This window comes from Dermacentor silvarum, chromosome 7, assembly GCF_013339745.2.
Source record: "Dermacentor silvarum isolate Dsil-2018 chromosome 7, BIME_Dsil_1.4, whole genome shotgun sequence".
NCBI classification, from domain to species: Eukaryota; Metazoa; Arthropoda; class Arachnida; order Ixodida; family Ixodidae; genus Dermacentor; species Dermacentor silvarum.
Genome location: NC_051160.1, coordinates 8824429 through 8839599, shown reverse-complemented (window position 1 = coordinate 8839599; position 15171 = coordinate 8824429). Strand labels below are relative to the sequence as shown.

General features: G+C 48.2%; 1 protein-coding gene across 1 annotated transcript; it reads left to right on the top strand.

The window, feature by feature from the left end:
* Window positions 1–5346: 5346 nt before the first annotated feature.
* Window positions 5347–13634, top strand: LOC119457508 (kelch-like protein diablo). The gene is made up of 4 exons (XM_037719097.2): window positions 5347–6019; window positions 9258–9465; window positions 12895–13044; window positions 13428–13634. The coding sequence occupies exons 1-4, from the start codon at window positions 5751–5753 to the stop codon at window positions 13632–13634; spliced, it is 834 nt and encodes a 277-aa protein (XP_037575025.2). The 5' UTR covers window positions 5347–5750.
* Window positions 13635–15171: the final 1537 nt, after the last annotated feature.

Genomic DNA, 15171 nt, shown 5'->3' with positions numbered 1-15171 from the left:
TACCATTCTTACGGCGAACAGATGTTTAGTAAGCGAGAAAATAGCAAAAATACTGAAGGATAGGTGCTGACGCCCCTTCGAATTTCCCGCACTACACGTTCGTGACGTTTTAGATTACAAACGCAGGCCGGTCGCGACTGGTCGAGAGCGATTTAGCGCTGTTAATAAAACGCAAAATGAAATACATCCTAAACGTACATAAACAGCATTTGCTAACTTATTAAACCGTTTCAAGCGAGGAAGTAGAAGTTTAGTGCACAATGAAATAAATAAGAAAAAGGGCATGGCGCTACATCCGGTCGTGATAGTTTCGTAGTTTCGTTCTTGCTCCATGCATCATCGCGCGCGCCTGTTCCTGTTTGGTTGCGCGTTGCGTGGCTCGAAAAACGGTGACTTCGCGGGAAACAGACAGAAAATGCGTCGTGTGTGTAGTGTTGAGGGCTGTATAAATGGCCCAACGCGCTTGCTCAGGGGCAGCGGTAGTGTTGACCCGATTGTGTCCTTTCTTGTGGTGCCGCGCGGTGATCCCCGGCTCCCCGGCGTTCGCAATGGCTCAGTGCTCTGCCGATGATAAAATGGCAAAAAAGCGCGAGAAACCGATGGTGTGTTCTCTGCATTTCTCGCCCTCGGATTATGTATATAATCCTGCCCCCGGAAAGTATCTTGGCGTGCCCAAGAGGCCAGTTCTTTCTCGAGCAGCTGTTCCCGCAATGCGGCCTTCATTAAACCCCGTATACCGGTGCCCCTGCAGCAGAAATCTGGCGGCTCGGTGAGTGCTGAACGTCATTAAATAAAGCCACGAAATAACCATACCGACTACGTGCGCAACTTTCTACGCTTGTTCTGTCGGGAACATCGTCGCCTGGAGGACCGGACGCCTCGCCTTCCGTCGACGAAAACGAAGCTCTGCTTTCCGCGGCCGGCGGCTCACCGCCATCGCACGCGGAAACACCTACCGCTCGAGCACGGAGGATCATTTCGCGCTCCGTTTCACTGAATATCGCTGAAATGCAGTCCTGCTTCCCTGGCGAGCTCTTCGTTGCAAGGTTCAGCGGCAGCAACGGTATCCATCGCGGCGAACGCAAACGCAGCGGCCATGCAGCCATGATGCAGCCAGCGCCTCGGCCAAACGTTTACGCAAGCGGTGACGTATCATGGCGCATTCTGCTTCGCTGAGAGCAATGAAATCTGTGACAACACTGCTTCAGCGCCAAATCTGGGTGAGAGAAATTGAGGAAGGGATATTTGGTCTTTATTTACGAATTTCTCCGCTAATAACTCATATTTGTGCACCCAACAAAAACTGCATGCATTCGTGAAGGTCCCTCTCTTATTTTAGCTGAACTTCCTGTTTCTCTTTCGTGACCCTTTAATGCGGTGGCCGAAGGTGATCGGAGGTGAGGGAAGCCCGGCGGAGCGCGCGCCCTTTCTTTTCCCTCCCCGCGACACACCAAACGACCCTGATCCTTGCGGAGTGGCAAGGAGTGGCAAGCAGTTTTAGAATCAGATCTGCCATATCTAATGCCTGTTGTCGAAAATAATGTATCTGTCCCTTGAAGACAAGCATCTTATGTATCCTTGAGCTTCACCTCTCAGTAAATGGAACTCCTGATAAACGATACTAATTTACCTGGTTCCTAGAGGTTACGTTTAACGAGAGTCCGCTGTATTTACAATATATGTACATGAGCAAACTCGCCAGGTGTAGATCTAGGTCCTTGGAAATACTGGCACTTACCCACTCTGGGGAATTGTCCAAGAACCCGGTTGGTCAAAGTAAAGTACAAAACTTTATAATAGGTAAGTTAGAATCGAAAGATAGATATTTAGATACTGCATGATTTTATGAAAATGAAAAATTATGACAGCCATAAAAATAAAACTATTTAAATTTAGTTTGTTTGAAAGAAAAGGAAGCTCAAAATTTTGTATTTAGAGTTTAAATCTCACTTCTGCGAGATTTTAAAAATTTTCCGTCCAAGAAGAACATGCCAAATCATTTGTACTAAATAACACCGATTTTCAGCACCTTAGATTTCCTTGGCACAGCAGATGGTGTTCAACAAAAAAATTTGAAGTTTTATTTACTAGAATACGCATACCAAGGCTTAATTTCTATTCCCATAGGTCTGGTTTAATTCGCACGTTCCCCTCAATGTTTACATTGCAATGAACCCGAAACTATGGTTCATTTCTTCATAGAGTGTCGGAGTGTAGGAAGAAAACGACTTCTAGAAGGTCCCCTCCGGCAACTTGGATTGACCATTACACTACCTATCATTCTATCTCTGGGGGCGTCAGCACTAGGACACTGTAATAGGAACGTATGTGATGCCATATTTAATTTTATAATGGAAACAAGGAAACTGCCATGCTAAGTTTTTTTTCCACAAGACAACAAAAATATTTGCTTTTGCTTCAAATTTTAAGATGCTATAGCATAAAAATTAATATTAAGGATTAGAATGCATTTATTATCTCAATTTTAAGTAAGGAAATCCCATTTAAGTATCCATCATTTTTCTTCCCACTGCCGCCCGATTCATGGCCAATCCCCCGTAGTGGGTTGTGCACCAAACCAAACCAAATCATTGGTATTAAAGGAAATTTGGGACGGCAGCGCTAACCTTCCCGTCGCTGTGCCCAGACTAGAGGCACCCGAGAATTGTAAATTTTGAAGGGGTAAATATAATCCAAGAAGGCGGAGTGGTATTTATAAGGTTCGTTTTCTTAAGCTAATAAATCGTCGACAAGAAATTGAAACACGTTCTACCGTCTCATCTTCCCTACACATAGGACAAATCGGTGAGGGTGCTATACCGCGTCAGTTACACCTGTAGAGGCACTTCGCTGTCTTCTTTTAAGATGGCTGGTGTCTTAATTAAGCATCAGTTGTACGCAACACTACTCCTGGCCACAGAAGCACCGTCCGGGTGCCCTTAAAGGGACATTAAAAAGAAATACGATGCTCAAATCACAACGGCCCGAAATTTCAAATGGAAGGAAGGAAATCAACTTTATTAAAGGTCCTGCAGGCCACGAGAGCTTTGGGGCTCTCATGGAGCGGGCGTCTCCCACGACGGAGCCGGGAGGTTGAGCTTCCAGGCGGCATCGTGGACCTGCTGGACGGCCCAGAGTTGGGGAGCGAGTTCTTCGCTCCGGATTGCTTGCGCTTGTCCGGTTCAGAGTTTATGTGAGCTTGCGAGCACGGCCAGAGTAAATGATAGACGTTAAGGGATGTATTACAATGCTTCGCAGTTCGTGACGTCACACTGACGTATCGGAGGTGGGGTTATGGCGCGATATTCAAAAGTATAACTTTGACCGTCATTTTCTCTTCGAATCGCCAACCCATTAACGCGAAATCAACGGAAGTAGAATTCATCTAGAATACGCCACACTTTATTTCGAGTGTTAACTGATTCAGTGTTTCTTTTTAGTGTCCATCTAACTAATCAGTGACGAATTTAGCGGCAAATGCGAGTGAAATGCCTTAGCACTACGTGATTCACGATCCGTGATTTAAACCGTGTTCACCACACTGCAAAGTGTTGTTCAGGAGCTCACTCGGCGAACGTCCTGTCTCTTTGACGAGCGCAATTTCACTGACGGTGGTTCTGAGTAGACCCCCGTCAGTTGCACTGTATATATACGGGTTGATCATTTTGAAATTTTCCGAATTTTCAAAAAGATCGCCGGTTGCAAACTAATATAATTCTACTCCTTGAGCTGGATTATTCTAATTGGAACGTCCATGTATTTCGTCCCACACTTTCGCAGATATCTCGAAACTGGTCTCATCCTGCAGATTCATTTCAAGTGGATATATCTTGAAAGCTCACCGGCTACAATTAGTATATTGCAACCTGTGCCATAAAGTAAATAAATAAGAAGCTAATTTGTGAATTTTTAGGATAGGAATAAACTTTATTTGTCCAGCGGTTAAGGCTGTTGGTGCCCGGGGCTAGGCTGCCAGGGGTCCATCGCCGGAGAAAAATCTTTCGAGATCCTCGGCAATGGCCCTGGCCCGCTGGACGGCCCACTCCTGGTCCTCGGGTGCCTCGCTGAGGAGGGCGGCTTGCCATCTCTCAGCGAGGCGCCCCGCTTCAGAAGGTCCTGCTGTTATCTTCCCCCTTCCTCTTGTTCCTTCTTCTTCAGGGCGTTGACATTCCCAAAGTATATGGGCCATATCAGCCCGTTCGTGCTCGCACCACGGGCTGATATGAATGATATGATATGTGAATTTTTATTACTTACCTGAATATGTGTTTTGATTTCTCGTTCTAGTAATGTCCGCCTCTCTGGATAATCCAGCTCAAGGACAAGAGTTCAATCTGCCACAGGCGATTTTTTTAAATACCGGAAGACTTCAAATTGATCACGAGCCACACTAACACACATACACTTTGTTTCCACTTGGGCGCTCCTACTGCTAAAGCATTAATATCTGAGGCGCGCGGAGAGTTGTTAGGCTTGAACTTGGCGACGTGGACGCTGCCACTGGTTGGCGCAACGTCGGACGTAGTGTGTCTTTCTAGAATAGTTTCACAGGTGACATTAGTCACCTGGCGGAGCAAGTGGTGTGCGCTTGCGTAAGAGGAGAGTAGTTTCCTGAAAGAAACTGACTATAGCGAGGGGGCCCTTCGCTATAGCAATAACACTATAGTGACGGGGTAGCAGCGAGAACTATTGACAAAGCGAAACAACACGAACGATACAGAAAAGGTACACGGACAAGGGCTGTGTCGTTCGTGTCGTTTCGCACGGTCAATAGTTCTTAGTATGGATTACCAACGTGCCTAACGTACCGTCCTTTTGAGCTATCACCAGTCGACCCAGAAACTGTGAAATGGTGGACCTCTTCGCCTGGTTTTATGGCGCCGCGCAAAAGCATTGGTATTACGATTCTACGCTCGTGGGTTCAAGCCACGTCCACAGCAAATATTTTTTGATCGTTGCTGCATTATTATTTTCCTCGTGTCACTTCTGCAGTACTGGTTATTCTGTCCTATGCTTTACCACCACGCCTGACACGCAAGGCTACTGCCACGGGGAGCGAAGTGACCCGTTCCGTAGCCCAGGGGTGAAAGGAGGTGCGAGGGGGGGGGGGGGGGGGGGAGGGGCTTAGGTAGATGCCGCTTTAGCGACCGCAGACCACAAGATAATGACGCGTTGTTACGTTGTCACTGTGCGTCCTAGCGACACGGATTAATCGTTGACTAGCAATACTAGCTCCATGCACATTATATGCGATTGAAGAAAAAAGGGACCCCCTCACTTTATCAACTACACGATGAGGGAGACCGTCACACTGGTGTATAGACTGTTATGACGGGCCCCTTCACCGCGTGAGTGTCTTCCCTAAAAGGCTAACTTTACGGGCTGGCGACCAAAGCAACACGAGGGAGCCGGGCGAAATGTGAACGACACGGCGAGCGGAGGTCGTAGCAGCGCTTCTGGTTCTTGTGAAACATTTTGTAGGCGATCGCGTGCAAGCTGCAAGCATGGTCAAGCCGAACGATAACGAAGACGACGAAGTCGCGAACCACGTGCCACACAGCGCGTGCAAATAGCCGGTAAGGGGCGAAGTCCAGGCACCCGGCGACACGGCTTAAGCGGCTCGGTCGGACGGGTGTGCTGCTATCTCTGGGCGCGCCGGTAGTGTGGGCGGCTGGGCGACGCTTGCCTGTGGCCAGCTCGCTCGCTTGCTCGCCTTGTCCTGGCCATCCCTCCTTCGCAATAACCCAGAGATGTGCGCCGCCGTCGAGGCCACGGAGAAGCCCAAGGACGCCGATGACGCCGCCGGCAAGACCGGCGACGACGGCATGATCACCGTCTGGTCAGAGGCGGTGCTGCTCTTCAACGACGATGGCCAGCGGCTTGATTTCGCGCCCCGCGCGGCGGCCAGGGCTATGCCCGGACTGCGAGAACAGAGGAAAACCCGTCAGTTCTGCGACGTCGTGTTCCGGGCGCCCGATGGCTCGGAGACCTGGGCACATCGGTTCGTGATGGCTGCCAAGTGAGTGTCGATCGTTCACTTGTCGGGTTGTCGCACTTACACTTGCTTGAGGACGCGCTGCAGACTTTAACTGCTTGTAAGAGTGCAGTAAGCGCAGTCGAGTACGGCAGAAAACTAGGAGGGGTGAAGTTAGGAAATTTACAGGCGCAAGTTGGAATCAGCTAGCGCAAGACAGTGGTAATTGGAGATCCCAGGGAGAGGCCTTCGTCCTGCAGTGGACATATAGGCTGACGAGGATGATGATGATGAAGAGTACAGTGTGCGAGTGCTACCTCTCGGTGATAAATGCAGCTCCGGTGTTTGCACACAAGTCAGCAGCAGTGACCGGCGTCTTTTTCGCTTAAAACCGAAACATGCGGGTCGAGTCTGACGGCGGATCCGTTTGTTAGTATATAATGAAAGATTGTTACGCAATCTCACACGAAAATTCATCGATGTCTGGGTCCACCATCATATGTCATGGAACAAACATGTAGCCATGGTTACAACGGAATTTACTAAGGTTGTTGGCTGCCTCTTTAAGTTATCCCCTCTCATTCCATTTTGGTTGAAAAAGATAATGTACTATGTGCTGTTTTACTTCCGCTTGTCTTATGGGGTGCTGGTGTGGGCAACGACCAACGAAAATAACTTCGACAGAGTAGAAATTCGTCAGAAGAAAATATTAAGACTTTTTGAAAACTATTACGCTCATCTATATTACGCTCATCCAATTAGCTATGATACCATTATTTACGAAACAATACATCGTTAAGGCTAGGCAGATCTTCTAGTACAAGCTACTATTTTTCATATACAAAAATAGACGTTACTTAACTTCGAAAAGTCAATGCTCTCAAAGACTCATTACGAAGTTTGAAAATGCAATTACCTGCCTCAAGAGCTTGGCACGGAAAATCATTAATCACGTATCGAGTGCCTGTGTTAACACATCGCACAAGGCAGAAAATAAGCGTTCAACTCGCCTGAACACGAATACAAACACCAAAGTAGGAGGTCTCATGCTAGCAATACAATTTAAGGTTTCTGTGTCGCATTTTTCGCGGCGTTTTTCTCAATTTTTCTTTTCTTTCTTTTTTAAATAAATATATGTGTGGGTATATATTTGTATATGCATATACACAAACAGGGTGTTTCAGCGAACACTTCCAAGACTTTTTAAAGGTTGCCTGTGACAGATAAAGGAATTCTAGTTCATGAGCTGGTCTACTCGAAGAGGCGGACATTTCTTGCACAAAAAATTAAAACGCATACTCGTCTAATTAACAAAAATTCACTAAATAAGATTTTAACTAATTACCTTATGACCCATGTTGTAATTTACAAGTTCTAGCCGTGGAGTTCGCAAGGTGGATCCACTTGGAACGAGTTCTGAAGATGACATCAGTTTCGAAATATTAATTCCCGAACTTTGCGGAGAAATGCATTGGCGTTCCAGTTACTTTCTTATCAAAATGTAGTTTTATGCATTGAAGCACAAAAGTAACTCCAACGCCAATTCATTTCTCCGCAGAGTTTGGGGAACTAATTTAAGACGCACGCATGCTGTCGCGCGAGAGCCTTGTGGCGTCTGAAAGTTTAGATGGCTGTGGTAGTCGGTGGTGGCGCTTGTCGCATTTCTCCCCATTCTTTGCCACCTGGGCTGGCGGTTGTGAGATAGAGAGAGAGCGTGATGGTAAAGAGGAAGAGGTGCTATTTTGTGCAACCCTCTATAGGGAGCGCCCGACGGTTGCGGTGCGCCCGTGTTCGTCGCCGAACACCACAGTGAGTCTCTTGTCGAGATGCGCCTTGTCTTGCCGGCTCATCACAGCTTCGCTTAGACCCGCTCCCACAGTGCGTGAGGTCTGCATGATTTTAAGGCGATTAGTCGTAGGAGTATCTGGCCTCGGTGCGGTAAGCGATCGAGCGGAGAAGGAAGCACAAGGTGCGCAGCCCCCCGTCATTTCCATTGCCTTCATGCCGTATGGGCCATGCTGCCGTCGCCGTCCTCGCGCCGCCATCATCTTCATGGCCGTCATGCCGTCGTCATCAATACGTTATCATGCCGTCTACCAAAACCTGCCTCGACGAGAACTTGGCCCGGCGTTATTGAACGCAGTTATCAACGTCAGCAGATGTGCTTTCGGAATATTTGTTAGTTTGTCCATTTCCGCATAAGCTCCATATGCATGCGCTTACTTTGACAACCACCTGCGATAGTTTCTGCAAGAATATTATGGCTTCATCCTAACTCGAGCGCATCGGGACGAGCAAGCAGTTGGTCGAATCGGCCCGCTGGCAGGCTGCAGATGATCGTGAGACAGGTATACCGCCTGTTCAAGTTGCGCTCCATGCCATCCAGTAGCCACGCTTATACCTGAACAGGAAAAAAAAAAAAAAAAAAGAAAAGGTCCAGCGAAGAGAATTGTCGGGCCAGAATATATGCCATTCGGTATGGCAGAGGTTCTGCCGTGGTGGTTTGTATAGATGGCTGAACTCACTGGACCCATGCACTTGACGAAATGCGTACGAACATGGTCGGATCGGTTTGGGTCAACCCGGCTTCTGAATCAACTCTTCCTCCTTGATTTCTTTGTAAACGTATTACGCTATGGTACTATCGCATGCCCTTGCTCGCTCGTGATACTGAGCTCGACGTGGAACTCGACTAGTTAACGTATAAAGCATAGCTATCGGGTTGCGGATGCTGAAGGAAGAGGACGACGACGGAATGCACGAAGAGGGCGAGCACAGGTCATGTTTGTTTACTTTAATATTTAGCTACTATAGACTCGACATCTATATCAGTTAGCGTTTAATTTTACAATTTGCAGTTAATAATTTAGTTTCCATTTATTTTCGTTCAAACTAGTATTATTTATTTAGCTTTTGCACCACCTGTTTCGTGGCCGATCCCCCAGCGTTGCGCCATTTCACTGAGGAACACCCAACCAAGGTCAGATGTCGCGCGCGCACAAAAGTAGAAAAGTGCCTGTGGTGCTTCTAGTTTACACTATCCATTTTGAAGGTGTGTAGAATGAGGGACACGCGTATTTATGCCCTCGTTTATTTTACGCCATTTAAGCGCTGCTGTTTCATTCTGATAACGGAAGTCTGCGGGAGAGCTAGGCATAAACCGCTTCTGCGGTAAAAAAAAAAAAAAAAAGGGGGGGGGGTGAGTTGCCAGATGTCGCCTTGTTCATCGTAGACACGCAAGACTGAAACACGATGCCGTCACTATCGGTCATTTCACGTGCAGGTATTCTGCCTGCTTCGAGCTTTTCACTCTCACCAAGGACGGCAAGAGTCCCGAGCAGGAGTGGACCCCGCCCATCAGGGTGATGGTGCAAGACCTGGACAGCGACATGATCGAGCTGCTTGTCGGCTTCGCCTACCACACTCCGATGCACGAGCGCGTCGGCCTGCACAATGTCGACAAGGTACTCAAGCTCGCCGAGAAGCTCAAGGTCAGTCGTGTGCAGCGAAGGCACTTCTGAGACTTCGTCTTGAGGAAGAGGCACGCAGAGAAGCGTTGCCGTTAGCACGCGTGATCCTCTGCCCCGATCTTTGGTCAGCGTTCTACAGGCCATGGGTCGAGAGACCGCGGGTTGTGCGCTGCAGAGTCGCAGTGCAGAGGCGCTTCAAAAGCCATGGCCTACCTTGTCGCAGTATATAGCTCAGGGCGTTGAAGAACCCTCAGGGAGTGTAACGATGGGGTGTAGTCGCAGGAAACATGTTGAATTGCCGCAGAGAGGGACCCGTGTGTTACGGTTACGGCTAGCCTCTGCTGTTAGACCGAATACAGCATTTAGAGCAAGCATATTGTTACGTGTGGAAGGACACAGACGAAAGAGACGATTTACAGGTTATTTACACTGGAGCCAGACAGCCAGGCCCACACTCGCTCGCACCAAGAGCACAGACACACTTCATCGTCTTTCTCGCGGCGGCTCGTCTCTTGAACATCTTTCGATAATATCGTAATAATATTATGGTGCCAATCGTTCAGCATAATACATGGTACAGTCACTTGCCCGGTTTATTGAACTAAGGGAATGAGATTTTCGACATGAGTGGTGTCTAAAACATGGCGACTATGGCGTCACCCGGCCGGCATGCGTCATCTGCATTACGGCAAAGCATAACCTTCGAGGTCGAATGTAGGCATCACGAGAGCCGCCGGCGAAGACAGCTTTGCATTTTTGTTGTTGTTGATAAACCAGCCTAGTATAACATCGAGAAGTGTTATACTGTGTGATCGTGCTAAACAATGCGATCTTGCCGTGAAATTGGAACAAGGAACATCTCTAGCTAGGCAGCGCTAAGCACAAAATTTTAAAAATCACTGCTCAAGTTTTGCCGAATCGTTCGTTTTCCGATAAGAACACCGTATGTAGAGACGCTCGACGTATCATCGGCTTGCCCTGAAACAGAGCGAATGTGCTTCACGGTCAGCCCGTGAAGGCGGTTCGCGAGCAGCCCAACATCCAAAATCATGGATGTCAGCGCGCCAAATTGCGTGCCTAGCAGAACGTGACCGTTGCGTTGTGCATCATTTTCGTTCTCTCTTGACGAAACAAAACCTATATATACCCATCGAGCGTAATTTAACCTTGTAATGCTCAAAAACAGTTCCTCAAGAAGGAAAATTGGAACAACTTGTTCACCCTTATTTCTGGCCACGGTGAATTTACATTTCTACAAAACACAATGAAATGTTATTTGAGTTAAAACCTAATTTGTAAGGTAATAATTAATTAGTAAGTCGTTTGTTGAGCTATTCACAGGATGAAACTTCACTCCAGTATGCCAAAGCTTTCCTAGCCTAAATCCGCATTTTGAGGCATAAAACACATCGTTGTATATATAATACATTACAGCGCTAATCAGAGTTAGCTGATAGGAATCCGCGCTGCGGCGGCCGGGAAGCAAATCTGCGACCTCGTGCTTAGATTCGGATGCACATCATAAAGGACATCGCGTGGTCGAAATTAGTCCGAGGCAGTCAACTACGCTGGCTCCTAGCTCACGAATAAATCAAATCCATCTGAAAGTACACTAACTAATCTATCGGTATGCGGTTCTGCTCTGCTTTGTTAGCGAAATGCATTGAAACGGTGTCGCTTTTTTTTTTTTTTTTTGTAACCGCACACCTTGACTTTTACAGTGTGCGCTCTATAGACCCCAACCTGGGCCAGGCGGCGCTACGGACGCTGCTGAACAGCGCCGCACGTGGGAGCACATGAAAAAGCCGTCAGCGCACGCGGTCGCGTCGCCGTGTTGTGTACTGGAGTATATGTGCTACAAGATTGTGTCTCGATCCCGTGCAATTGTTTGCACGAGCCTGCCGTTCAGTGTCACAAGAGCCTCGAAAACACAAAGGGCCGACACCTGCCCGTAAAATTCTACCAAATTCCGGGCAGGTAGTGCAAAAAAAAAAAAAAAAAAAGGAGAGAGAGAGAGAGAGAGAGAGAGAGAGAGAGAGAGAGAGAAAGGAGCAAGTGTGCACCACTACTGTTGCCAGAGTCGAAGTATGTCGTCACGGTGGAAAAAACAGCGCTGAAGACACGGACACAACATAGAACACAGGACGAACGCTGTCCTGTGTTCGTCCTGTGTTCTATCTTCTGTCCGTGTTATTAGCGCAGTTTTTTCCACCGTGGATGCATACCATGCAACGAGCTCGCTTTCAGACGCTTTCAAGTATGTCGTGCTTGTTCACTTTCGCATGCCAATTTTTTTTAAGCGTGCCCCGCAGTCAGTCGAGCGGGCTCTCGAGTGTAACTGGGGTCTAATATTATAGGAGAGTCTGGGGCTCGTAGCCTCAACTGCCCGCCACCGCTAAGTGTCGGCAGCAGCGGCAACTTCGTGCAGGTGCAGCGTGAAGGCGTGTTGTGATGCGATCACCATGTTAATAACGAAAACGAAGAAAGAGGCAAAGTTTTCGTCAAAGACTAAAAACTTGCAGGAAGAAACTTGCGTGGGAAGCTGCCTCGCAAGTACTAAGAGATGCTTTTACCATCGCACCGCGCGACACGACGATTGTGACGTACCTGAGGTCCAGGAACACTTGACGGATTTGTACCCCTGTCACACAGGCACTTTGGATCACCATTTTGCACGATGCAGATCAAGTCGATCGCAACCGTAGTCTGTCATCTGTACCGTCATGCTGAGTAAGCTCACCCAACTCGATCCGGATTGTTGCACCATGCAGCTGCGACCATTCTTGATCACGATCAAAATTTTTGTATCTGGATCGTGATTGATCTCGACCGAGAGAGTCCGTGTTCCATTGGCATTAAATAACTAGAAAAAGCAAAATCTATTCAAACCACCGCTGCCGTCCTCTCGACACACAACTCGCGGAGTCGAGATGTCAAATAGTATATACGGTCCGTACTCTTTTGACAAATGGGCTACCTAACCATACGACTGTGCTTGCAATCTGCTACCATCGATCGATCGAATGTTGTCAATCAAGACGATTGTCCAAACAACCCACGCGCGCTAGCTGTCAGACAAACACGGCAAAGCACAATGTGCGTCGCACGCGCAAGTCAGCCGGCGCTCAACGCGTCACTCAAAATAAGTCGAAGTAGAATTGTAGCGATATCCCGCCGTCTCGAGCAAACTGTCATGACTGAGGTACAAGGCGAAGCAACAACGCTACTGCGAAAAGTAGCAAGCATTAAGTAAAACGGCAGACTTTGGTTTTCCAACTTACTTGATTCTGCGGTCGGTGGCACGTGCACTCATAGATGGTGACGCGGCTCTTCGCTAGGGGAACGAGTGGCGCTGGCGTCTCGCAACAGACTTTAGCTTGGGAGCCCTATTGTATATTCTATTTGCCGAAGTGCACAGAGAGTTCACCCAATATGATTTTCACAACGCAGTTAAACAAGATACGGGATCACTGCCTCGGCGTCCTCAAGAGAAACCTTGAACCGGAAAACTGCATCGACACTTATCACCTGGCCTCCAGTAGAGGCTACACGAACGTCTCTAAAGAAGCTTTTCTCTATCTGGTTCGGCACTTCCACGAGGTACGGACATTGTAGGGGATCGTTTTATGCAAAATAATGCGTCACAAGTACAACAGTTCGCATTTTCCGTGCACGCGGAAACTTGTGGCATTCGTGCATTTTGTGGGAAAGAATGGTCGCTGGGAACTTCAGAAAGATAATGTAACAATTCAATGCCTAAGGGCATGTGCAATGCCGGAACCTGACGATTAGAGGTATTCATGGGTTACACGTCATATCCAAAGTTCCTCAAGGACCACAGCGCTAGTTTCCTTCAGTAACTTTTATAGTTAACTTCGCTAATTACTGCTAATGCTGCGGTTCTTGTAGATGACACCATAGGGGCGGAACCGGATGTCTTGGGTCCATTTTTAAACAAAAGAGGGCGTCCTTGCGATGCACAGGTGTGGAAGAACAGCCCCCAGTTCCAGGCTCTGACACCAGAGGAGCTGATGACCATCCTGGAAGATGACCGGCTCTACGCTCCCAGCGAAATGGGAGATACGTTCAGCGCCATCCTCAAGTGGGTCTCCACCGACGTCGCCGAGAGAAAGGCCTACCTCGCCAAGCTGCTGCCGCTCGTGCGCTTCTCGAGGTGTTCTTGCCCGTGAGCGCACCCCCTCAACGTCTTCTGCGCGTCTTTAAACGAAAGCGACGGCCAGTGGCGTGGCCAGGTGGTCGCACACCGGGCACGTGCATCAACCCCCCCCCCCCCCCTCCCGCCTCTTCACCGAAATTTCTGTGGTAGTATGAGGCCTGCAACGTCAACAGACAGGAAGAGAGCAGTGTGGATTAGAGAGCAAACGGGGATAGCCGATATTATAATTGAAATTACGAGAAAAAAATAGAGCTGGGCAGGCTATGTAATGCGTAGGATGGATAATCGGTGGACCATTAGAGTTGCAGAATGGATGGCAAGAAAAGTGAAGCGCAGTCGAGGACGGCAGAAAATTAGATGGGGTGATGAAGTTAGGAAATTTGCAGGCGCAAGTTGGAATAGGCTCGCGCAAGACAGGGGTAATTGTAAATCGCAGGGAGAGGCCTTCGGTCCCGCAGTGGACATAAATATAGGCTGCTGCTGCTGCTGCTGCTGCTGCTGATGATGATGATGATGATGATGATGATGATGATGATGATGCGGCCTGCTCAGCCCTCCTTCCTACCCTTCCTCGGTCAAATGCGTGGCCCCCTCCTTTCTTTCGAGGAAGAAAAAAATTCTGGCTACGCCACTGGCAACGGCTGCACTTTTGTGGGTAAAAGTTTGTACTGACTATAGGCGATGTTATATTCGATTCGTGGGCCGCCGCCATCTTGCACTGTACACAAACGATTTCTAAGTTTTATGAGAAGTGAAATTGCGCGACATCGTCATGAAACGCGGAACGCATTTATACAACCATTTTCGTGCTTTCTAATCGACTGCAGTAACGTACACTTCGTTGTTAAAGACAGAAAGCAGCAGCGCTACCAGCTCAAGATGGCGGCACCTTAACGCTTCCGTAAAATCGTCTATAAAGTAGGGCTGCATTTACTTGTTAACGCGTTCTTGAATTCGTTGGCACCGACGAGGGAAACCATGGAAGCGGGAAAGTGATTCCGGTCCGTGCTTTTTGGGGGAGCGAGAGAAATTAAATGTAGAATATTGCAGCGAGATGGCCCTTCAACATTGGACGTCGACATTGATCTTTTCTGAAAGAAATAATTGTAGTACATCTAATTATTGCAAGAAGCCACCCCCTGCGTGTCGCACAGTGAAATGCGACACACAGCGAATCGTGCCGTCTTGAACACGCAGCGCATTCACGTGAACGGGGATGACGCGTTATAATAGGCAGTCGCGCCACCGTAGCGACATCCCGTGACACTTTTTGAAATAAGCCTACGGTGATATTTTCGCTGAAAAGAACCCCTTGCCCTTTCCTTCAACATACTGAAATCCGCGCCACCATTTATGTCTATTGTGACTCACCGAGAAGACACGATTACAATTGGCAGGACTCACTTGCGACATCACGACAGAACAGTAATTAAAAAACATGGTGACTGATAACGCCGGTGGCGCCATCTGATTGCGGCGATGAGTACATCTTTTGCGAAATTGTGACCGCCGAGAACGCTTTGCTCGACGAACTAATAACTCGTGGCCAC